We start from the raw sequence: 21737 nt of genomic DNA, 5'->3' as shown, positions 1-21737 counted from the left end.
GCTTTTTGAGGATTCTATGAAAATGAAAGTTATTAGGAATGATTTAATGAAAGTGTAGATCCTTTCTTGTAAGTTGGTGAGCTACTGTGTCACTTTATGTCTTTAGGGTCCTGGGGGAATGGAAGGAGGAAGAGTTAAGTTTTTAAAGGGAGGTGGAGTGGTAGGCAGGGTGCTCCCTGGCCCCCTAGAACTGGAATGAAGCTGCCTACCCGGCGTGGGTGGGCTAGGGGGAGCCCCAGGAGGGTTTCGGGATAATAGTGGATAGTGATAGAAATTAGACATCAGACATGGGCTCTAGGTGTTGGCATCATTGTAGGTAATGTTTGAATAGCTGATAAGATGATGGACATTTTGAAGTCAGAGAGCTATAACCTGTGATTTCTGCATGGATCACCTGCAAGCTACCGACAGGACGAGGAACAGGGTCAGCTTGGCACATCTGGTGCACAGCGCTTTCCACAGTCAGATTCTCTGTGGTGAGAAACAGAGCAGGTTTGTGAGAAGAGCACAGTAGTGTCTCAATCTTGGGCTAGCCCTGAGACTGTTAAATTCAGAAAGGAAGGGGTGGGTCTGTTTACCAAAGAGCAGATCTCTGTAACAGTATTTGAAAATTAATCCAGTGGCCATCTGATGGCATCTTGCCCAGCAGTAAGGAAACACTTAATTGGCTTGGGTCTAACAGAATTCCCTCTTACTGTCCTCACTTAGCCAGTATTTCCAGAAGCACTGCCTTTCTGGAAGAAAGCAAATTAGTCACATTGCCAAGTCTACTGTCTTCTGTTTCCCTTGACTAGCAGCAGATTTTTTTGGCTTGTGAGCCAGATCAGAGAGAACAGGCCAAGGGGAATGGCAAGTCATTATGAAAGCCAACCAGGGATGCAGATAATGAGGCAAGGCTGGGCAGTGCCCTGGGGTTTTGAAGCCTGAAGTAGTCTCCATTTACAATGACCACTTCAGTGGCCATGTGGCCCTTTTACCACCAGTGGCACTTTGGACATTCTGAGGATGGCAGTCTGGGAACTATTTGGGGAGTGTGGCCTCTGCTTTTCCTTGGAGACCCAGTGGAGGGTTCTGCACCCAGGAACTCTGGCAGACCTGTTCACCTGACCTCTTCTTTAACCCTCCTCACTGGTTACACACATTTTGTTGGAAGCTATCCAGAAATTTTTGTGTCTTAATTTTTAATAAAGAATGCACCAAGAAGGTGAGATTTTCCCCAGTTTTTGATGGTGTCCTGTGTTCAGCACCTCTGCATGTGCAGTGCCAGGCAATACATTGGATATGTAGATGGGCCCAGTTTGGTTATGGACTGGCTCAGTGCTATCTAATAGGGCTTCCTGCAATGATGGAAATGTTTCATAGGTACCCCTGTCCAATGTGATAGACACTAGCCCCACGTGGCTCCTGAGCACTTAGAATATGGCTGGTGTGACTTAATTTTATATTTTAGTTAACTTTAAAAAGCCACATGGGGCTGTGGACTATTATTTGGACAGCATAGGTTTAGCCCCTTGTTTTTAAAAAATTTTTTGACTGAGACCCACAATAGCAAAAAGCATATTTTGCATCACAGCTCAACACATGTGTGTATATATATTTAAAAAATGGAAAAAGTTTCAAAAGTGATACCCTTACTAAGTGTGATGCAGTCTGACATTTTCTATTCCATGTTTTAAAAATGCTGGTAATGATTCACTACATTGGTTTCACGACGCACTAACAGATTGTGACTGTAGTTAGCAAACCTCCGGTGGAGGCAGTGGGGCCGGCAGGAATGTCAGTGGCTGGTGCGCACAGGTTGAGCTCTGTCTTCGGAGTGACTCCCTCTCTCAGGGTTCAGAATCAGCTCCTTATGATCCTGGGAGCCAGGTTGGTGAAGCTGCTTGGAGCCAGCCAGGGGTGCTGAAGGGTTAGTCTGCAGCCAGCACTTCACCTCGGGCTCGCTGATTGGCAGACACCCCTTTCTTTGCCCCCCATCACTAGCACTGTGACCCAGGAGAGGCAGCTGTGGTGTTGGGGGAAGAGCAGGCCGCATTAGGCTGGGTGTAAAGCCTTGCATGGGGCTGTGGGCAAAGCTGAGGATGAGCCCCAGCTCACAGAGTGCAAGTAGGAGAGCTCAGGGCCCAGCACATAGTGGGTGCTCAGGGCCCTGGTACATGACGGGTGCTCAACAAGTGTGCCCATCCCTTTCTCTCTGATTGGGTGGTCTCCTTGCACTAGGTGGCTTGGCAGCAGCCCTTCTACTACTCCCATCCACTTTTTGAACTTCAGGGACATCGAGTCAGATTAACCATAATCTTTGATTAGTCTATGACATACTCTTTGTTATTGGTTCATACACGGGATGCTTTTACTTAGTTGTTGTTTTTTAATGTGCTTAGTGGTCATTTGTATATGTGTGTGTGTGTGGTCAGTTTTATTTTGGTATTTCAAACCTAAAGGAATGTAAGACTAGCTCAGGGAACTCCTATAAACCCTTTATCCAGATTTGGTTCTTTACATTTTGCCCCATTTACCCCATTTATCATTCTGTGTGCATATATTATTTTTTTAATGCATTTTTTTTTCCTGAACCATTTGAGAGAAATTGGAGGCAGACTTTTGACCTTTTGCAGTCAGATCTGTGTAAAATGCTACCTTGTCAAGCCTTGATTTGTATTTCCTTGGCCACTGATGATACTGGTTATTGGCCACATTCTTACCTTCACCTGTCCGTGATGGTGGTAGATGGTGGGTGACTTTTCCCTTGTGGACCTTCAGAATCTGTCAGAAGAAACACACAGCTGGCCAGTAACTTGTTAAGTGATCTTCCACAGGGACCTCTCTGCCTTCTGTTTGCCTGGTTTTTCTATACAAGGAGATGCTACAGGTCCCATGAATCCTCAGTGGTTTAGATAAGGAGACAGGTGAAAGGGCCAGGGGTCTTTACAAGCACTCTCCTAGTGCTCTGATTTTGCCTGTTGGGGATGGATACCATCTCCCTGGCAGCTGCAGCCTTTTTGTGCATATGAGTCTTTTCTCCCTTCTAAACTGCCCTCTCAGCAGGAGTCTTGTTTTGCCATCCCTGTTATAGTCCACCAGCACCAACCAGGCTTTGTATGGTATACAGTAGATGCTCAATTACGGTTTGTTCAGTGCATTGATGTATACTTTAAAAATGATAATATAGTTAAATAGTTACATTCAATAATGTTATGTAATATATTTTATGTAATATATACTTACATATAATATATATGATATATATAATATATTTACAGGCCTGAAAAATTTGAAAAGGGTATCAGTGAAAAATACCCCCAACTCTCTTACACTTTAGAAAATAGTTTGGCATTATTTTGTAGAGCTAGAGATACTCATAGTCCATGACCCACGCCTGGTATCCTAAACTCATGCATGTATGTGTACATCCATAAGAATGGTCAGAGCAGCACTGTTCTTAGTAGCCAAAAACTATTAAAAAAAAACAAATTTCTGTTGGTATTAGAATGAATAAATTATGGTGTATTCATGATGAAAAAGAACTTAGTACAATGATACATCCCCCCCAAAAAAAGAGCATGAATCTTACAATGTTGAGTGAAAGAATCAAGGAACAAAGAGTATACATTTTGTGTGCTTCCAGCCTTTTCTGTTCCAAAACAGCAAAAGTGAATTATTTTGTTTAGCAATGTATACGTAAGTGCTAAAACTACAAAGAACTTAAAGAACTGAGAAATTACTATCATTACAAGTCAGGTTACCTCGAGGTAGGGATAATGTATGATTGGGAAGGAACCCTTTGGGGGAAGCTGGGATACTAGCAATATTGGGTTTTTGGTTGTTTTTTTTTTGAACTTAGTGACCATTACCTGGGTATGAGCTTGGTAATTATCTGTGAAAGTATACATGTATTTTATGGACTTTCCTATATGTAGTTCACAATTTAAAAAAATACAAGTCACAAGTCCCTACCTTTCTATTCTCTAGCCCCTAGCTCCCCTGCTTGGAGGCAACTAGTCATGTGTGTGTCTGTACATCCATTCTCTCTATTTCTCTCACACATACCACACACATGTTATTTTTTATATGTATATGTATTTTGTTTTGCTTTTTGTTTTTGTTTTTAAAACACAACTAGTAGAAAATATGTAATTTTGAAGTTAAAAAATAAGAAACAATTCATGAAGATGTAAGCTATGAATACTACCCAGTTATTTTTCACTCAACTAGTAGTTACCATGTATTCTCCCTGCCCCATGTGCCACTCACTTAATCTAGCACCTCCTCTGTGTCGAAGTGGATCCAAGAGCTTAATTTCATTTAATTCAGTTCTTCTAACAACTAGTGAGGAAGGCACTGTTATCGCCATTTTACAGAGAAGGAAACTGAGGCTGTTGTGCCTTTGCTTTTGGGCTTCCCAAGCATCACACTGATGGCATTGAGACCCCACCAGAGGTTCTCACCTTGATTCCCTAGTCCTGGGCTACCCTGAAAGGCCCCTTTCTTGCTCCAGGTGGCCCTGTGCAGTCAGGTGGCCCTGGGCATGGAGCATCTGTCCAACAACCGCTTTGTGCACAAGGACCTGGCCACTCGCAACTGCCTGGTCAGCGCGCAGAGACAGGTGAAGGTGTCGGCCCTGGGGCTCAGCAAGGATGTATACAACAGGTAGAAGGGCACAGGTGGGGTGGGGCGAGGGGCAGAGGGCAGATGCACTTTAGGGGTGTGTGGGGCGGGGCTTCCCATCCTTTCTGCAAAGGTGTAGCAGGCTTCCTAGGCAGTGGGCAAATAGGTCCCTGATGCTTATAAATTCTCTAGTGCTAAAAAGTTAGAAAACTTAAAAAAAAATAACTAGTCAGTCTTTATAACAATTTATTTATATCATTTAATTATTTGTGTGGTTCCGTTACTTCCTGAATTCAGTAGTAATTATTTTGAGGCCTAAGACTTAAAAGCTCAGCACCCACGGCCAGAAATTGCTCTGGAATGCCAACACACACTACATGGTGCCTCTGGGCACTTCCCTTTGACTTCTGAGTCACCCCAGTTTGTCTGCCTGTTGCTTTAGTCTCGATTGGTTTATCATGTAAAGCTCTTTAAACATTCTTTCCATTTGATGTGTTCTCACTTTTCACATTTTTAAAAACCAACAGAGAAAGTACATATGATTATTAGCTTTTTAAAATATTAACATTCAGGCAAGATTTGATTGTTAATGGGACTTTTAACCATTAAATTCCATATGGATGCCTCCAGATTTCATCCCGTATACCTCTGTGCTCAGTATATATGTCACTGATTTCTCTGAGTGCCATCATGTAGAAGGAGCTAGGTCCTAGCTCGGGTATGAGGCCCAGACCTGGGGTGAGGTTGGGATCCCTGCCTGTGTCCCTTACCCACCGCATCCTGTGAGCCACAGAGCACCCGCTCCCATCCATGTGTGTGGTTCTCTCCTGCAGTGAGTACTACCACTTCCGCCAGGCCTGGGTGCCGCTGCGCTGGATGTCTCCCGAGGCCGTCCTGGAGGGTGACTTCTCCACCAAGTCCGATGTCTGGGCCTTTGGTGTGCTGATGTGGGAAGTGTTCACCCATGGGGAGATGCCCCATGGTGGGCAGGCTGATGATGAAGTTCTGGCAGGTAGGCAACTGTGTTTCCAAAGGATGATTCCAGATGTCTCCAGGTGGAGGTTTGCTCAGGGTCCTGGGGCCGGCTCAGCCTGCCTCACCTCGAAGGGCTGGTATTAGCAAGTACACAGATACAGCCATTCTAGTTGCTGAAATGCTTTCATACTGATTGGCAAATGGCCCTTACCCACAGTGCCCACTGGAGCTATTCTGAGGCCTGCCCACTGACCCCTCTTTGGCCCCCTGACTCCTACACTACATGGATGCTGCCCCAACCAGCCAGAGAGAGTTGGGGCTATGGGAGTCATCCCCTTTGGTTGCAAGATACTTCCAGTATACTCCATTAGTGCCCATCCACCACTGGGCCAGTGCCCCTGACCCCGAGTCACCCTCATGTGGCTGCTTGTGAGAACTGCAGCCTCTAGTGTATTGAACAGGTGGTTAAATGTTTTGACTGACACTGCCCCCATCATCTCTGCAGACTTGCAGGCTGGGAAGGCTAGACTCCCGCAGCCAGAGGGCTGCCCTTCTAAGTTCTACCGGCTGATGCAGCACTGCTGGGCTCTCAGCCCCAAGGACCGGCCCTCCTTCAGCGAGATTGCCAACACCCTGGGAGATAGCCCTGCAGACAGCAAGCCGTGAGGAGGGAGCCCGGGCAGGCTGTGCCTCAGGATGGCGTGGGCAGGGGAGGACCTCTTGAGGGGTACCCACAGCATGATGGGCAAGCTCCCGGTTCTTCCTAGCCCCGGAGGCCCCGCCCTGGCACCACAGGCACTGCTGAGGTCTGGGCAGGGTCTGGGCTTTCCTACTCCTTCACCCTCAGCCCTTGTGGAGGCTGATTTCAGGCCCAGTCTGGGTGACTAGGGCCTTGAGCTGGGCAGCTTTCTCTGCCACCCCTTCTCCCATCAGGGACAGTGTGGGTGCCTCAGGTAACCCCAATTTCTGGCCTGGGTCTCTTCCCCTTGACCAGGTCCAGTTCTACCACTCACCTGCCAGCTTTGCCCAGGGAGGGCTAGGCTAGAGATGAGCTGGGATTGCAAGGAGTTCCTTACTATCCTCAAGCTCCTGGGTAGTTCTGGCCCAGGAGGCCCACACCAGGGTCCACACCAGGATCACGGAGGACACAGCCAGTGAGTCCTCCCCGCCCCCGTGGACTGTGCACACTGACCCATACCCATGCCTCCTCCCCACCCTTCCCTCCTTTCCTCATCCTAAGTGCCTGGCAGATGAAGGAGTTTTCAGGAGCTTTTGACACTATATAACCCGCCCTTTTTGTATGCACCATGGGCGGCTTTTGTATGTATTTGCAGCGTGGGGTGGGTGGGAATGAGAGGGAGGGGTGGGCCCTGGAGATGGGGAAGGTGGGCCATCCATCCTTACACCTTTATTGTTGTTGTTTGTTTTTTTTGTTTTGTTTTGTTTTTTACATTCGCTGCTCTCAATAAAGAAGCCTTTTTTACAACCTGCTTTTGATGCGCATTCCCTGCTGTTGCCCATGAGTGATTATGTCCCTCACTTACTGGAAGGGGCCACATGCCTCATGAAGTCTGGTGGGGCTTGAGTGAGAATAACCAGCCAACACCAGTCTTTCTGGTACACAAACAGTTGAGACTGTGGCCTCCGAGGAGGCAAGGCCATCTTTTCTCTGTGTGACCCTGTGTTGCTCTTTGAATGCCAACTACTTTATTCTCTGCTGGCTGGCCTAGTCCTCATGCTTAGGTTGGGGGAGTAGAAGTGTTTGGGGGGGTAAGTCAGAGAAGCACTGGAGGAGTTAATGACAAATTCTGGTCTCTGTTCCTTTACGACTCTAGGAGGGAATGGAGTAGGTAGAACTGAGCAAAGAGATGGTGCTTAATGTCTCACTGCTCCAGGGCCCTCAACTGGTTTGATTCCTGTCCCCTTCATTTCCTAGACCTTGTATCATCAGTTATATTCTGCCAATTCCAGTAACTTCAGCCTATTTCCCCATCCTAAAGAAATGAGCCCTTAACTCTTAAATTGTTCTAGTTCCTTCTATTCCTCACCAAACTTCTTAGTAATGAAAAAAACAGCTAGTACTTATTGTATATTTGTTTTGTACCACTCACTTTGCTAAGCACTTAGCATGCATTATCTCACTGAATCTCTGTGACCACTCTTAGCCAGATGTTATTGTTTCCATTTCACAGATTAGGAAACCGAGGCTCAGGGAGGTCAGGAAGTTTCCCCAAGGTCACACAGCTAGTAGGTAAGCCACTTGTTGATTTAGTGTATAACATCCCTCAAGTGTGTTGGGGTGAAAAAACCCCAAGAACAGTTCCTCTAAAGCAGTTTTTTTCAAACTGTGGGTCGCAACAACATTAAAAAAAAAAGAAACATAATAGAAACTATAGAGTACATTGTGTACCTTAAGGGTATTTTTTTACAAAATTTTGTTTGTAATATTTAATATATGTTTGTGTATATTGGGTTATGTTAGTCAGCTATTGGGGTAATGATGCTGCATAATAACACCCAAATCTCAGTCACAATGTTTTTCTTACTCATGGATCTGCAGGTTGATGAAGTTTGGCTGATCTTGGCTGGACCTATTTGAATCCATCTGGGCTTGGCTTCAGACTGTGGGTCTGGTTTGGGGCTCCTCTGCTGGCCTGGAGCATGCTCTCCTGCAGAGGCAGGAGCACAAGAGGTTGAGACAGATCATACAGGCACATTTACAACCACAAGTCTGTTAACACTTTATTGGCCAATACAAGTCACATGTTGAAACCCAACATCAACACCAGTAGGAGGCTACTGGAAAGTCATATGGCAAAGGGTGTAGAAGTCTTAATTCCAACACAAGGTGTGAAGAATTGGGAGCAATAATTAATGCAGTACACGTTACAATGTGTAATGATTTCTTACTGTGGTTTGTACTCAGAAATATTGAGAAGGCAGAGTCAATAGTCACTAATCCTCTTCTCCCTCCTGGTGTTCCTTGACCACTCTGCTGCAGCTACCATTGCTGGCCACATCTGCCTCCCCTCCCTTGACGTTATGATGGTACACCATCTCCATCTTCTCTGACTGGGCCTTCTCCAGCCCTGGCTGAGGCTTCCTTCTTCTGCCTGCCCCCGAGATGGCTTTTCTTCTGGATTCTGTTCTTGGGCTTTCTCTCTAAATTCTCACCCTCAGGAATCTCATCTCACCTCACCTCCCAAGGCTTTAATTTCTTCAGTGTGGACAGTTCCCAAAGTATTAGCTCCAGTTCCAGCGCTTACCTTAAGCTCCAGACACATGCTCCCCCTTTTCTATATACAGGACGTTTCCCTCTGTTGTTTCCCTGGGCCCAAACTGAACTTATGTCTCTCAAACCTGTTCTCTCCAGCCACATTCTCTCTTTTCATGAATGGTACCACTGTTTGGAGAATAGTCATCCTTACTCAAAATCTCAGTCCATCATGAGTCCTCTTCTCTGTGTTAACCCCCTCCCTGTGCCGCCTGTCACCAAGATCCATTTGTTCTCTCTCTGTCCTATTTCCATTTTTGCTTAATTTTAAGAGAAAAAAATGTATATAAAAGTAATACCGATCATGGAAGAAGTCAAAGGGTACAGACTCATAAAGCAAGAATATACTCTTCTAGTCCCCAACCTTACTATCCAGTGGTTAGCACTATTAGTGTTTGGAACAGGGGTTTCCAGACTTTTCCTGGATACACAGACTCAAGACCTCTTCCTTTTCATTCCCTCTAATGCTGCCATCACAACTGAGACCTCTTTTCTACTACATGAAGTTAAGAATCCCTGTGTAAAGGTTAATTCCAAATGAAAACAGTTTTAGAGTGTTAGTAATTTTTATTTATTTTTTGGTAATAGTAATTTAAAAAAGTAATCCTTAAGCTTTGTTCTGATTAATATTAGGGTGATAAAAACCAGGAGAAAGAAAGGTTGGGTGGGAATGGTGTGGTATGAGGGCATCTGGAATTCTGATGTCCTTCTGGAGGTCCTTCATAGTCTGGGGTGGACATGAGCTCCCATATTCCAGGGGCTATGGTGATTTAGGTCTTATCGGAGAAGCACCAAACTCACATTCCAGAGAGGCCAGGCAGGGGACTTATCTGAGCTCAGTGGGCTGTATGGAGTCTGCAGTGAACTTGAGAGCACATACCTGCTCTGTGGCTATCACTCAACTCCGTTCCAGGCTATAGTGCTCTTATGGGCGCACAGACCTGGAGTTGATAAAAATTCCAATTTTTTGAGAGAATCTGAATTCAGGTTTTTAGGTAAATCTGATTTAAAAATATTATATGGTCCAAACAAAACACATCTATGAGCCTGTTTTTTATTTTTACTTTATCCACATCAATGATGTTGGCTCCTGAACCAGCAGTAATCCAATATAGTGTGGATGTAAGTCTCCCACTGCCCTGTGGTGACTGAAAGGCCTGTGACGATGAAGCCTTCCCAAGCAGGCCAAGGAGCTGTGGCACTAATGCTGGTATGCAATGGCCCAAGGACTGGGTGAAATCAGAGAGAGTGCAGCCTATTTGAAGGGAAGCTGAAAATTGTGCTCATCCTGGGCACCCTACCTTGTGGATGTGGCACACAGCAATTTTCCTGAGCAGTGCCACTGCTGAGGGTTGTCAACCCTGCATGTGTCTAAATTAGGGATCTTAAATAGAAAAGTATTTAGAAGCCAGGTGGGAATGAAACCCCCAGGCTGCTGTGGTAGGACCATGCTGCTCAGACAAATCAGTCCTAAGCACCATTTGTGGCCCCTAAAGCCCTTCTGGAAACTATTTATCTATTTGACCTGTTCTTCCTCTTGAACTAATACGTTCCATATGTTTAACTACCTGTTGTATAGAGTGAATTAGGAAAAGAAAAAATGCTTTGAAACTATTGGGAAATGGGGAAGAGGAGGTCTCTTAATTCCTGTATTTTAAGAGTTTGGTGAATAAGCCCATGTTTTTATACATGTGTGTATATAGCTTTATGTGTGTGTGTGTGTGTGTGTATACACACACACACACACACACACACACATGCTGTATCTTAAAAATCACTTGAACACACTTTAGTATTTCTCAAAGCCTTTGGATTGTGACTCAGTAAGAAATGCAGCTGATATGTTCATCTAGTAGCACACACATTGGATCATATGAAATGGACAATATTCCACACTCGACCTATAAAATGGCAATTTTATATAGTTCAACATGAAAATTTTGCACACAAAAATTTTGTTTAACAGTATCTTTCCTTGCATTTTGTGATACCCATTAAGTATTTTTGTGATACCCATTATTTATTACCCATTTATTATTTTAAATGCTGGTTGCAGTACACTAATTGATGTCACTATCACTGTCACTGATGGGCCGCAACCAGCTGCTTTATTTAATCTTCACAAAAACTTTTAAGGCAGGCATCACCACTCTTTCCCAATCCCTTAAATACAACCGATGTTTCTCCCAGGGATGAAGTGATTACCCCAGGTAGCTCCTGTTAACCATTCACTGACCACTTAATTTTGTGCTTTAGTCTTTATCTCATTTAAATCTGCGTTAAGAACCTCATGGAATGGGTACCAAGGATGAGGAAATACCGAGTTTGGAGAGGCCAAACACTCGTTTCCAGCCACAAGACTAGGAAGAAGCAGATTCCAGATTTTAATAATTTCTCTAACAGCAAAGCCCCAGCTATTTTCACCACCTTGAAGCTAAAACCAAGACCCAGACCAGAACCTGAACCTGGAATTTGCCGCACCCTAGTTCTAAACTTTTTTTCGTGTTTTCCCTCCCACGGGCTTTCCTCGGTTTCCTAGACAAGGGCGCGCGTGAGCGCGCTTGCTCGCTTGCTCGCTTGCATAAATTTTCTGCCGGGCTAAACTTTTTCCCAGGCCTGTGCACAGGCTTGGGGGTGGGCCTTATCCCCGGGGCAACCCCCTCCCCCAGCCCAGCTCGCAGCTGGAAGTCTTCACTGATTTCAGTCCCGCCTCCCTGCCCGCATTAGGGCAGGGAAGGCCGACTGTCTTCCCCGGTCTCTTCCAGGTGTACTTGCGCCAAAGCCCCTCCAGTAGAGAGGATGATGAATGAGGGCCAGGGAGCCAGACTGGTGGGAAAGTGTCGTCGCCTTGAAAAGAGAGGGAAAAGGAAAGGAAGTCGAGGGGAGGGGAGGGGTTGGAGCCGAGCGGCGGGGGCGCGACGAGTCTGTAAACCAAGGACGCAAGCCCCTCTGCTCGGCTAGTAAACTTTGCCTCCCTCAGTACGGCGTAGGGAAGCGCTCCAATCCCTGCACTTTCTAGGAATTTGGCCTATATTATTTTGCTGCTACCGGCACAATCCACTAAGGTACTACCCCAGTGCTTGCTTCCAGCCTTTGCAGTGCCAGATTCCCAAAGCAGCTCCCTCTCTTCGGCGACACCGCGCTCCCCTCCCCTCCCAGGCTTCCACTTCTCAGGTCCCTCCCAACTCTCCACCATTCTCTGATCAGGGGGGCGGAGTCGTACCTCCTCTCCTGTTCCTTTAAGAGGCGTCGGCTCCTCCCCTCTTGGAGTCGCCGTCTGACGCGAAATGACAGCAGCAAGTTCGGTATGCCTATGCAAATAAGTGCCCCCTGTGGGCCAATGGGGAGCGGAGGTGCCGGAACCGCGGACCAATAGGGTGGGGGCGCAGGGGCTCACCATATAAGGAGCGGCCTAGCCATAAAAGGAAACATTGTATCTCTTTATATGGGGGGAAGGGTCGGGGGATCCCTCCGCCGCCAGCGCGTGGTCCCGGCCCCCTCCACCCGCCGTCTCGGCCGCGGCCAGCAGCCCCTGCCCCCCGGGGGAAGCTGACGGCCGCCGGGCGCGCCGCCCTAGCATACGGACAGGGGGCGCTCCGCGCGGCCTGGGGCAACCCGGGCCACTGGGGCAGGAAAGTGAGGGCCCAGATCGGCCCGGGCGTGCAGGGGCTCCTGGTTTGCAGCAGCGGCGGCAGCTGCAGCGGCTCTAGCAGCAGCGGGAGTGCCGGGTTGGGCCGGGAAGCCGATGGCGGCGGCGGCGGCTCCGATTCCTCGCTGACTGCCTGTCTGCCCTCCTGCATTGAGCGCCATGTTACCGAGCCAAGCTGGGGCCGCGGCGGCGCTGGGCCGGGGCTCGGCCCTGGGAGGCAGCCTGAACCGGACCCCGACGGGGCGGCCGGGCGGTGGAGGTGGCGGCGGCGGCGGGACTCGCGGGGCTAACGGGGGCCGGGTCCCCGGGAGCGGCGCGGGGCTCGGGCCGGGCCGCCTCGAGCGGGAGGCTGCGGCAGCAGCGACAGCCACCCCGGCGCCCACCGCGGGGGCCCTCTACAGCGGCAGCGAGGGCGACTCGGAGTCGGGCGAGGAGGAGGAGCTGGGCGCGGAGCGGCGCGGCCTGAAGCGGAGCCTGAGCGAGATGGAGCTTGGCGTGGTGGTCGGTGGGCCCGAGGCGGCGGCGGCAGCCACCGGAGGCTACGGGCCGGTGAGTGGTGCGGTGAGCGGGGCCAAACCGGGTAAGAAGACTCGGGGCCGCGTGAAGATCAAGATGGAGTTCATCGACAACAAGCTGCGGCGCTACACGACCTTCAGCAAGAGGAAGACAGGCATCATGAAGAAGGTACGGGGCCAGGAAGCTGGCCGACCACCGGGGACCGGGAGGGTGGGGACGCGCAGGGGAGCCCGGGAGAAAGGCAGAGCCGAGGCGGAGATGAGAGGCGGCGAGTCCGCAGGAGGTGTGTGGGAGTGGATGGCTGTTGCCAGGGAGGGTGAAGGGGAGGGGCCGTCAGGGAAATGTGGGGAGAGGGGTGATGCCCCGATCGTCCGGAAAAGAGGGGAAAGGCACCGAGGTGGGAGTGACGGGCGCGAGAGAGGAATAAGTGCCCTTGCGCAGCCAAGGGGTGAGTAGTGGTCATGGGAAGCTGGAGGCAGCCCGGGCGGTGGTTAATAACACACGGGGTCAGTAGGTCCAGTGCGCTCTTGTGTCCCGGGGAGGGTGCCGGAAAAGCAGGGAGCAGAAGAGAAGGTATGGAGGTGAGGCTGGAGCTCAGTAACAACAATGAGCCAGCATGTGTGGGAGGAAGGTGGGCACCACTAGAGTAGTGCTGACTGGAAGGACAGGCAGGGCTGAGGATCCAATGGGGTTCAAGAGCCCCAGGTAAGGGAGCAGGGCAGGAAAACTGGTGCTGCCCTGAGCATCAGGGACCAAGTTCCACGATGACCATGTGTCTTCCATCACATCCATTGGAAGCTTGCACACTCCCTGCAGGACAGGCTTCAGAAGCATCTGCCTTTGGGACAAGTGGGATTTCTAGCCCTAGGAAGAATCTGTGCATGGTCTGGGGGGATGACAGGGAATTTTCAAAGGTACTTAAAATTCCTCCTCTTCTAGCTGATTATCAGTGAAAAGGGGTGAGGAATGGAGTCCTCTTGGGGTATAGAAGATATGGGAAGAGATGGAAACAGAGGAACTGGGAAACAAGAAGCTAGAACCCTGGGAAAATTAGCTGTGCCTTTATCTGTCCCACATAGAAACCAGAGCTGCTTCCAAGGTGGGTTGTAGAACTCTTTTGGGAGTGAGGATGCCACCTATGGGGCCATCCTTGAAGGTCCTTTTCCGGGCTTATGGCAAGGTAGTAGCTGCTAAACTAGACCCATCTTTCATCACTCCAGACAATATTGTATCAAGACAAAGAAAGAAAATGGGTAGCACAGTATTACAGGGCAGAAGGAGAAAATGGCAATAGGTTAGGGCCTATGTAGGTCCTAGGAAGGAACACAGGACAGCTTAGAACTTAGGTGGACCCTTATCTGTAGTGTCTTACGTGATATCCAATGTGGTAGCAACTTCCTCCTGGTTCCCTGTGACAGTGAGGAGGGGGTGGGAGCCATCTCTCCACCAGGCTCTGGGCACCAGGCTGTAGTGAGAAGCAGTTACCGGGAACTCTCTGTGTCCTCTGAGATTATATGTTCTGTCACCAGGGTTCTGTGACTATTTGCTTGGGGTATCTGCAGTTCATTGGGGCTGCTCCTCAAAGGCGGAACATAAATAGTTTTTCCTGATCTCCAGCTCATCTTCAGATACCTTGATAGAACAACCTCCTCCCACCCCAGGCCCCTCCAGTCACTGGAGAGGAAGGTCATTATGGGAGAGGGGACTGAGATCACTGTGTACTTCCTCTCCTTCCTACTTCCCAAGGAAGGTAGAGATAAGTTTGGCTGACCTGCCTGTTCCCCTCCCCCCCCACCTCCCAGGCCTATGAGCTGTCCACGCTGACAGGGACACAGGTGCTGCTCCTGGTGGCCAGTGAGACAGGCCATGTGTATACCTTTGCCACCCGCAAACTGCAGCCCATGATCACCAGTGAGACTGGCAAGGCACTGATTCAGACCTGCCTCAACTCGCCAGACTCTCCACCCCGCTCAGACCCCACCACAGACCAGAGAATGAGTGCCACGGGCTTTGAAGAAACAGACCTCACCTACCAGGTGTCGGAGTCCGACAGCAGTGGGGAGACCAAGGTGTGTTTGGGTCCCCTGTCTCAGGGGAAGGAAGGGGAGGGAATTGACTGGCAGAGAGGGGAGGGGGAACCTTCTGTCTCCCTCACCCAGGACAGGTGGATAGGTGCCCACTGATGAGGAATGGAGCAGCGTTAGTGCTCCTCAACCTAGGGGACAAGTAAGTGTCCATCCTTGCTATCCTGACAGGAGGCCGGCCCTATTAGATAAGCGGGCGGCCTCCGTGCCCATATAAGGCCGGCTCCGGCTCCACGCCGGCCTCCCGCCTGCAGCCTGCCTGCCTGCCTGGCAGGGCCCTTGCATTCCTCCCGCCAGCTGTCTCCCCGCTGAGGGCGGGGGCGTAGCTTAGCCCTGCCCTCCCAGCCGGCTGGGTTGCCAGGGAGTAGAAAAGAAGCACTCATGGGCTCCAGCGTCCTGGGAACACAGCACTTTGCGGGTAGGCTGATCGACTGGGCTAGAGACTACTTACTGCCAGCCTCCTACCTCTTCAGGATATCCGGGCCTGGGCACCTTGGGGATTGTGTTCGCTGGCTGCGAGGGGTGCCGATCCTAGTTACGCCTCCCCCTTCCTTTTCCCAGTATGGGGAGGGGGCGGGGCTTCCTCCCTAGTTCCTCTAGGGAGCTCCACCTTCCAGGTTGGCCCTTCACTAGCTGGCCAATCGGAGGAAGCGGCACTGTTTGCCTTAGCAACGCCTCCACCAATCAAGGGCCTATAGCTAGGCTGCCTAGCAAACATCCTGCGCGGATCTACTCCCAAGTATTTGAACCCCCTCAGTTCTCTGGGCTTCGTTCTCAGCTCGTGGCTTCCTCCTTACCCTTCTAAGAACAAAGGCTCCCTGAAGGGAGCCAGTGCTCTGGGCTTCCCCGTCTATTAGTGGCATATCATCTGTAATATTTTTCTGATTCTCTTAGTCGTAGAGCTCATACATTCTCAGAAATTCTGCTGGATGAATGAATTCCTTTGGTAGTTTTAATCTTAAGTATTTGGCATAAAGTGCTTCATTGCCGAACTCCCAAGATCCCTCTCAAACCCTAAGTTCCCTGAAAAACACTGGTTCCTATCTCAGAAGCCTGGCAAATCAGAGCTGGAAGGACACTTTTAAAGAGAATATAATAGCCCAGCCCCCTCATGTTTATAGAAGAAGAAAAATGAGGCTCAGAGAGAGGAAGGGATTTTCCCAGGGTCACACAGATGATCATTGCCCGAGCTGGGAACAGAACATGGGTGTCCTGATTACCCAGCCAGTGTGATTACCACAGTCCACTGGGGCAGAGAACACAGGGAATTACGATGATGACGACATTATCATTGTCATCATCATATGAGCAGCAAGTACTTATTGCTTTTTTTATGTGTTAGGCATTATTCTAAGTGCTTTATGTGTGTTAGCCTATTTAATCTTCACAACACCTATGGGGCAGGCATTGTTCTCCTTTTACAGACAGGAAACTGAAACCTAGCAGCTCAATAACTTGCCTAGGGGTCAGATGGCAGTTAAATGGCAAAGCTGTGGTTTGAGCTCAAGCACTCTGGTTCCAATCTGGCTGTGAATCCACACAAAGCTCCTGCAGGGGCAGGGTTTGGTAGAGACTCACCGCTTCATCTTTACTCTGGGTGTAGGACACACTGAAACCTGCATTCACAGTCACCAACCTGCCAGGTACCACCTCCACCATCCAAACAGCACCCAGCACCTCTACCACCATGCAAGTCAGCAGTGGCCCCTCCTTTCCCATCACCAACTACCTGGCTCCAGTGTCTGCTAGTGTCAGCCCCAGCGCTGTCAGCAGTGCCAACGGGACTGTGCTGAAGAGTACGGGCAGTGGCCCCGTCTCCTCAGGGGGCCTCATGCAGCTGCCTACCAGCTTCACCCTCATGCCTGGTGAGTAACAAGGGGTAAAGTGAGTATGCTAAGAGTGGGTTTAAGGCTGGCACAAGGAGAACCTCTCCCTGCTAAGGAGGGTGAACAAGGGCCAGATCCTGAGAGAAGCGTCTTATGTCCCACTGGCAGGCTTGCTCCTCCCACTGGGACCCCTCTTGTCAGCCAGCTTCAACCTTGTGCTCTGGCCTTATGTAGCTAGCCCAGCCTTGTGCCCCCCCTGCCACAGGGACAGTGGACATTCTACTATTTTGACTGGAGGGCAGATTATGTCCTTGATGAAACAGTGCCAGCTCCTGTCTCAAGTGAAGGAGGTAGAAGCAAGGCCTGGGTGGGAAGAGGGTAGGGCAAGAGCAGAGTACAGAAGCCCCTGGAGACAAGATTCAGGCTTCTTTGGCTCTAAGGAAAGGTAGTAATGGGAGCTGGGAAGGAGTGTGCCAGACCCTGTGCCTGGGGTGTTTAAGGGTGCTTGGTGCTGGTGGTGGCTGGGTAGGACTGAGCATGAGTAAGTCTCTGTGTCTCATAGGTGGGGCAGTGGCCCAGCAGGTCCCAGTGCAGGCCATTCAGGTGCACCAGACCCCACAGCAAGCGTCTCCCTCTCGTGACAGCAGCACAGACCTCACGCAGACCTCCTCCAGCGGGACAGGTATAGCTTGAAGCTCTATCACCTCCCTGCCCTGCCTCCCTCATGAGACCTAGTAGTAGGTATCCATCAGTATCCCTCCTATAACTAAGGTCAGAGAATTTCTCAGTGCAGAGACTGAGGCTTTTCACTTAACCTTTATGGTTTCCTTATGGGAAAGTCAGGTGAGGATGGAAGGGTTTGGAATCCTGCCCTGCAATGGGGCTGCAGGTGCCAGGAAGAAATTAGGGACCATTGAAGCCACCCTCTGCCTCATTCAGATGAGAAGCCTGAGGCCCAGAAAGGAGAAGTTGCTTGCCCAAAGACATAAGTTTGCTTAATTACCAGGAAGAATTTATAGAGCAGTTGTCTCATGGGAGTGGTCTAGGTTTTGAGTAGCTAAAATTCCCCTTGGTGTCTCTAGTCATTTCAGAAATGATGAGATGCTTTCAAAATAAAATTAGTTTTTAGTTCTAGTTATTTATAACTTTTTTATACAACCTTGTACACAAAGTGTAGTTTATGGAAGAGGAGCTACATCACCTGGGAGCCTGAAAGAAATGCAGACTCTTAAATCTCACCCTAAACCTATTGACTGAATCAGAATCTGCATTTTGATGAGACCCCCAAGTGACTGTTCCTACATTACCATTTGAGAAGTGCTTGTTTAAAAGATGAATTTGTTAGCTACATATTTAGGAAGAGGGAGGAGGAGTGAGAACAAATGAAAAACGGGATGAACAGGAGTATCTGAATTTCCTTAGGGTGGGTAGGTCATTGTAATTGTGGTTTTCCCAGAGCCTTAGGGTCTTGGAACAGAGAATGCAGCAGATAGACAATCAAATAGCACCATGTGATAGGATACAATTAAAAGGTTAGTGCTTTTGTATTCAAGGAAAAAATAAGCCTTTTCTTAGTTGATGACAGGGAGCAAAGGAACGAGCCTTGTATGACTGAGAAATGGCAAGAGGGTTCTGGAGGCCTAGAGTTCTGGGGGTGGGATGAGGGGTATCAGTAAGCCAGTGCCAACCTCCCTGACATGTGTCTGTGTTTGCCAGTGACGTTGCCCGCCACCATCATGACATCAAGCGTGCCCACAACTGTGGGCGGCCACATGATGTACCCTAGCCCCCATGCGGTGATGTATACACCCACCTCAGGCCTGGCAGATGGCAGCCTCACCGTGCTCAATGCCTTCTCCCAGGCGCCATCCACCATGCAGGTGTCCCACAGCCAGGTCCAGGAGCAAGGTGAGTTGGGGGGCAGGACTGAGGAAAGGAGGACCATTTCCTGCCTTGCACACACACACACACAAATGCCTCCGCACAAACTCATACACACATATACACGGATGCTCACATGTATACTACACATACAGACACACAAAGAATGCTTGTACACACACTGATGCCCATGCTTGTCTACTTGGGCACCTAGGCACACTTGAATGCTCACACCCACTGGCAGCATTGGATGCATTTGGCACTCACCCTTGGTCCCTCGGATCTGAGACTTACCCAGTCGTATGCATTTATCACCACTCCTCTAATACCTGGAAGTTTCTCTTAAACAAGCACTTTGAGTATCTCCTGTGGTTTTGCAATGCAGGTGGCGTCCCCCAAGTGTTCCTGACAGCACCATCTGGGACTGTGCAGATTCCCGTGTCTGCAGTCCAGCTTCACCAGGTAGGCGAGGGCACCTTTCACCCCATCCCAACCAGCCAGCCAGCCACTTCTTTATCTTGACCTTAAGGGTGCTGTACCAGTTGGTCAAAGCCAAGATTCCAAGATCCCTAGCCAAGAAGCCTATTTTCCTGGTCAGGCCTGTGTGGGCGGGCACACAAGCAGTGGGGGCCTGAGCTGGCTGGTCCCTTCCTGCCCCCCCTGTACTGACACATCCCCTTTCCTCCAGATGGCTGTGATAGGGCAGCAGGCGGCAAGCAGCAGCAACCTCACAGAGCTACAGGTGGTGAACCTGGATGCCACCCACAGCACCAAGAGTGACTGATCCGCCCTGCCGCCCTGGACGGATGGCCCAAGGGACGGCACCACTTATTTATTGTTGCCTTTTCACGTTTTCTTTACACACACGTTGGCGGGCCACAGGAGGGAGGCGGGGAGGAGGAGTAGGCAGCCACAGGACTGAGCCCTCTCTCTCCAGCCAAAGAATGGGCCAACCTGCCCTCCATGCCGTCCTTCCTCGCCCTTCCCTCCATGCCGTCCTTCCTCGCCCTTCCCTCCTTATCGCTCCACCTCCCATTTCTGTTGATGGTGGGGCTGCCCTCCCTCCTCAGACTCCCCTTGCCAGCTTGGCTCCATGTTTGCCATGAGTATTAGCTTACCCAATGGGACCGTGCCCCACCTTCCCACACAAAGGCTTCTGTGGGACTAGGCACTGTGTCCCCCTGAGGAAGCAGTTGGGGTTCTCTCCGCAGCCTCCTTGCTGACCCCAGGTCAGCACTGTGTCCGTCACCGGCTGGGTCAAAAGAACCCTATCCCTGCCCCTCAGGGAGCCAGCTGGGGAGACGGGGGTTCTCTCCTCTCCTCACACCCTTGCCCACTGTCCCTGTAGCTCCTGGGAGAGGGGCCTAGGCACGAAGCAGGGGCCACCTGTCCTGCGCTGCCACTCTCCTGAGAACTCCAGGGGCCCTCCTGGGTTGGAGGGAACCACCAGTGTTCCTTCTCCCTGTCTTCCTCCCTCGCCTCCCAGCTGCTTTACTTAAAGTTGATTTTGAACTTTTTATTTGAGGAGACGAAGTGAAAACAAATCTATAAATATATATTTTTAAAATATTTAACTTTTTTTTATGGCGTTTTTCTCATCCCCCTCCCTGCCCAAGCTCTCCTTCCCTGGGGAGCCCTAGGGCTCCCCGGAACTGGCTGGGCCTTTGGGGACAGAGCCACCCCATGAGCTTAGGGCCCACCAGTGTGTGGGGGAGACTCTGGGATTGCCCGGTCCTGGGTTGTTTCCAGGAGAAAACCGGGGGAGGGGCCCTCAGGCCATGCCCCAACAGGGTGGGGAGGGTGACCCACAGCTCTGGGCCTCTTTTTGCCCTTCAGGGCTGTTGCAAGGGAGAGGGAAGAGGGAGACCAAATGTGGGGGTGGGGGTGGGAGGGTGTCAGGTAGGGGCAGCTGACTTCATGTGTGCCACAAGCACGGGCACTGCAGCCTTATGCTCCCTGAGGCCTGCAGCTGCCTGGGGCCCAGGCACTGCAGCCTTGTGCTCCCCCAGGCCTGCAGCTGCCTGGGGCCCAAGTTGCAGTGAGCAGGGTGGGGTCTGGGAGGGGGTGAGAGGCAGGAATGGAGGTCCGAAGAAACGGGAGCAGCTCTTGGGCTGAGTGCAGCAGTAGGGGAGCCAGAAATGGGCAGCTCTCCCAGGGAGTGAGCAGCTACTGTAACTTTTTTAAATTAAGACAAAAAGCCTTGAAGAAAATGACTTTATTTTTCTAAGTGTAACCTCAGTATTTATGTAATTTGTACAGGGGCCGTGCCCTACCCGCCTCTGGCCCCTTTGGGGTAGACCTTGAGGTTGGGCCAGCATAAGGGGAGGGTCTTTACCCTGTGTCAGAGCCTACCTTCACCGCCTATATCCAGAAAGGGAGCTTTTTCAGAACAGGGCAGCAGTTGGGGTGGAGTTTTATTAACCCTTTATGACTGCCTTCAGCAGGAACAAGCCTGCTGTGATTAGGCGAAGGGGTGGGGGAAGTTTTTACGCACAGCCTAGTTATCAAGGGGATGATTTGCCAACGTGTTTTAAGAACCCCCTTAACCTCTAGCCCCCATTGCTATTCTGCCCCAATTTGGGGTGCCAAGATGGAAGTCACCTTTCAGGGCTTTCTCCTGGAGATAGCTGGGGCTTATGGGTGGCCTACAAGGCCAGGGCATGGCAAATCAGGGGCCAGAGAGTGGGGGAGCTTGGGACTCAGGTCTGTAACTGCCCAGCCCCTTTTCTCTGCTCGTTTCACTCCACTATCACTCACTCACTCCCCACTCCCCCACCCTGGGGAGAAGGCCTTGATCAATTCCTCTTTTCCTTCCCACAAAAGACAGACCCATGAGTGAATCAGGCAAAGTGCTTATAATGTGTGTTGTATGAGCGAGGCCTTGGGAGAGCTTGGGTGTGTCAGGGATGAGGTGGCATTTATATATG

General features: G+C 50.2%; 2 protein-coding genes and 1 long non-coding RNA gene across 8 annotated transcripts in view; 2 read left to right on the top strand and 1 right to left on the bottom strand.

Moving 5' to 3' along the window:
* The window catches only part of PTK7 (protein tyrosine kinase 7 (inactive)), a 62536-nt gene extending 55460 nt beyond the window's left edge, over positions 1-7076 (top strand). For 2 of the 3 annotated variants that reach the window (XM_036907247.2, XM_036907245.2), the window contains 3 exons: positions 4496-4647; positions 5439-5617; positions 6086-7076. In XM_036907247.2, coding sequence (XP_036763142.2) covers positions 4496-4647; positions 5439-5617; positions 6086-6246 — 492 coding nt within the window. In that variant the 3' untranslated portion in view covers positions 6247-7076. The remainder of the gene's footprint in view (positions 1-4495; positions 4648-5438; positions 5618-6085) is intronic. The other variant, XM_036907246.2, reaches the window with a different exon arrangement.
* LOC130681327 (uncharacterized) lies at positions 5593-12237 on the bottom strand. Of its 4 annotated transcripts, none has more exons than XR_008994385.1 (4): positions 12078-12212; positions 9009-11701; positions 8127-8249; positions 5593-5714 (listed from the first exon to the last, which is right to left on the bottom strand). It is a non-coding gene; the product is annotated as an uncharacterized LOC130681327 (long non-coding RNA). The 4 variants fall into 4 exon arrangements; XR_008994384.1 differs by having other exon boundaries at positions 5625-5753; XR_008994383.1 differs by lacking the exon at positions 5593-5714 and having other exon boundaries at positions 7999-8249; positions 9009-9114; positions 9224-11701.
* Positions 12238-12329: 92 nt separating this feature from the next.
* SRF (serum response factor) lies at positions 12330-20384 on the top strand. Its single transcript, XM_036907256.2, has 7 exons — positions 12330-13187; positions 14822-15088; positions 16707-16968; positions 17492-17611; positions 18646-18837; positions 19196-19272; positions 19499-20384. The coding sequence occupies exons 1-7, from the start codon at positions 12663-12665 to the stop codon at positions 19592-19594; spliced, it is 1539 nt and encodes a 512-aa protein (XP_036763151.1). The 5' UTR covers positions 12330-12662; the 3' UTR covers positions 19595-20384.
* Positions 20385-21737: the final 1353 nt, after the last annotated feature.

This window comes from Manis pentadactyla, chromosome 16 (genome assembly GCF_030020395.1).
Source record: "Manis pentadactyla isolate mManPen7 chromosome 16, mManPen7.hap1, whole genome shotgun sequence".
NCBI lineage: Eukaryota > Metazoa > Chordata > Mammalia > Pholidota > Manidae > Manis > Manis pentadactyla.
Note: the sequence above shows the minus strand (reverse complement) of the source record. Positions and strands in the feature narration are given on the sequence as shown.

Bases quoted from the DNA above. Each gene is read 5' to 3' on its own strand.
- SRF (XM_036907256.2), top strand. From the start codon at position 12,663: ATGTTACCGAGCCAAGCTGGGGCCGCGGCGGCGCTGGGCCGGGGCTCG. The intron at 17,612-18,645 runs GTATAGCTTGAA...TGTGTTTGCCAG, and splicing joins GACCTCCTCCAGCGGGACAG to TGACGTTGCCCGCCACCATC. The intron at 18,838-19,195 runs GTGAGTTGGGGG...TTTGCAATGCAG, and splicing joins CAGCCAGGTCCAGGAGCAAG to GTGGCGTCCCCCAAGTGTTC.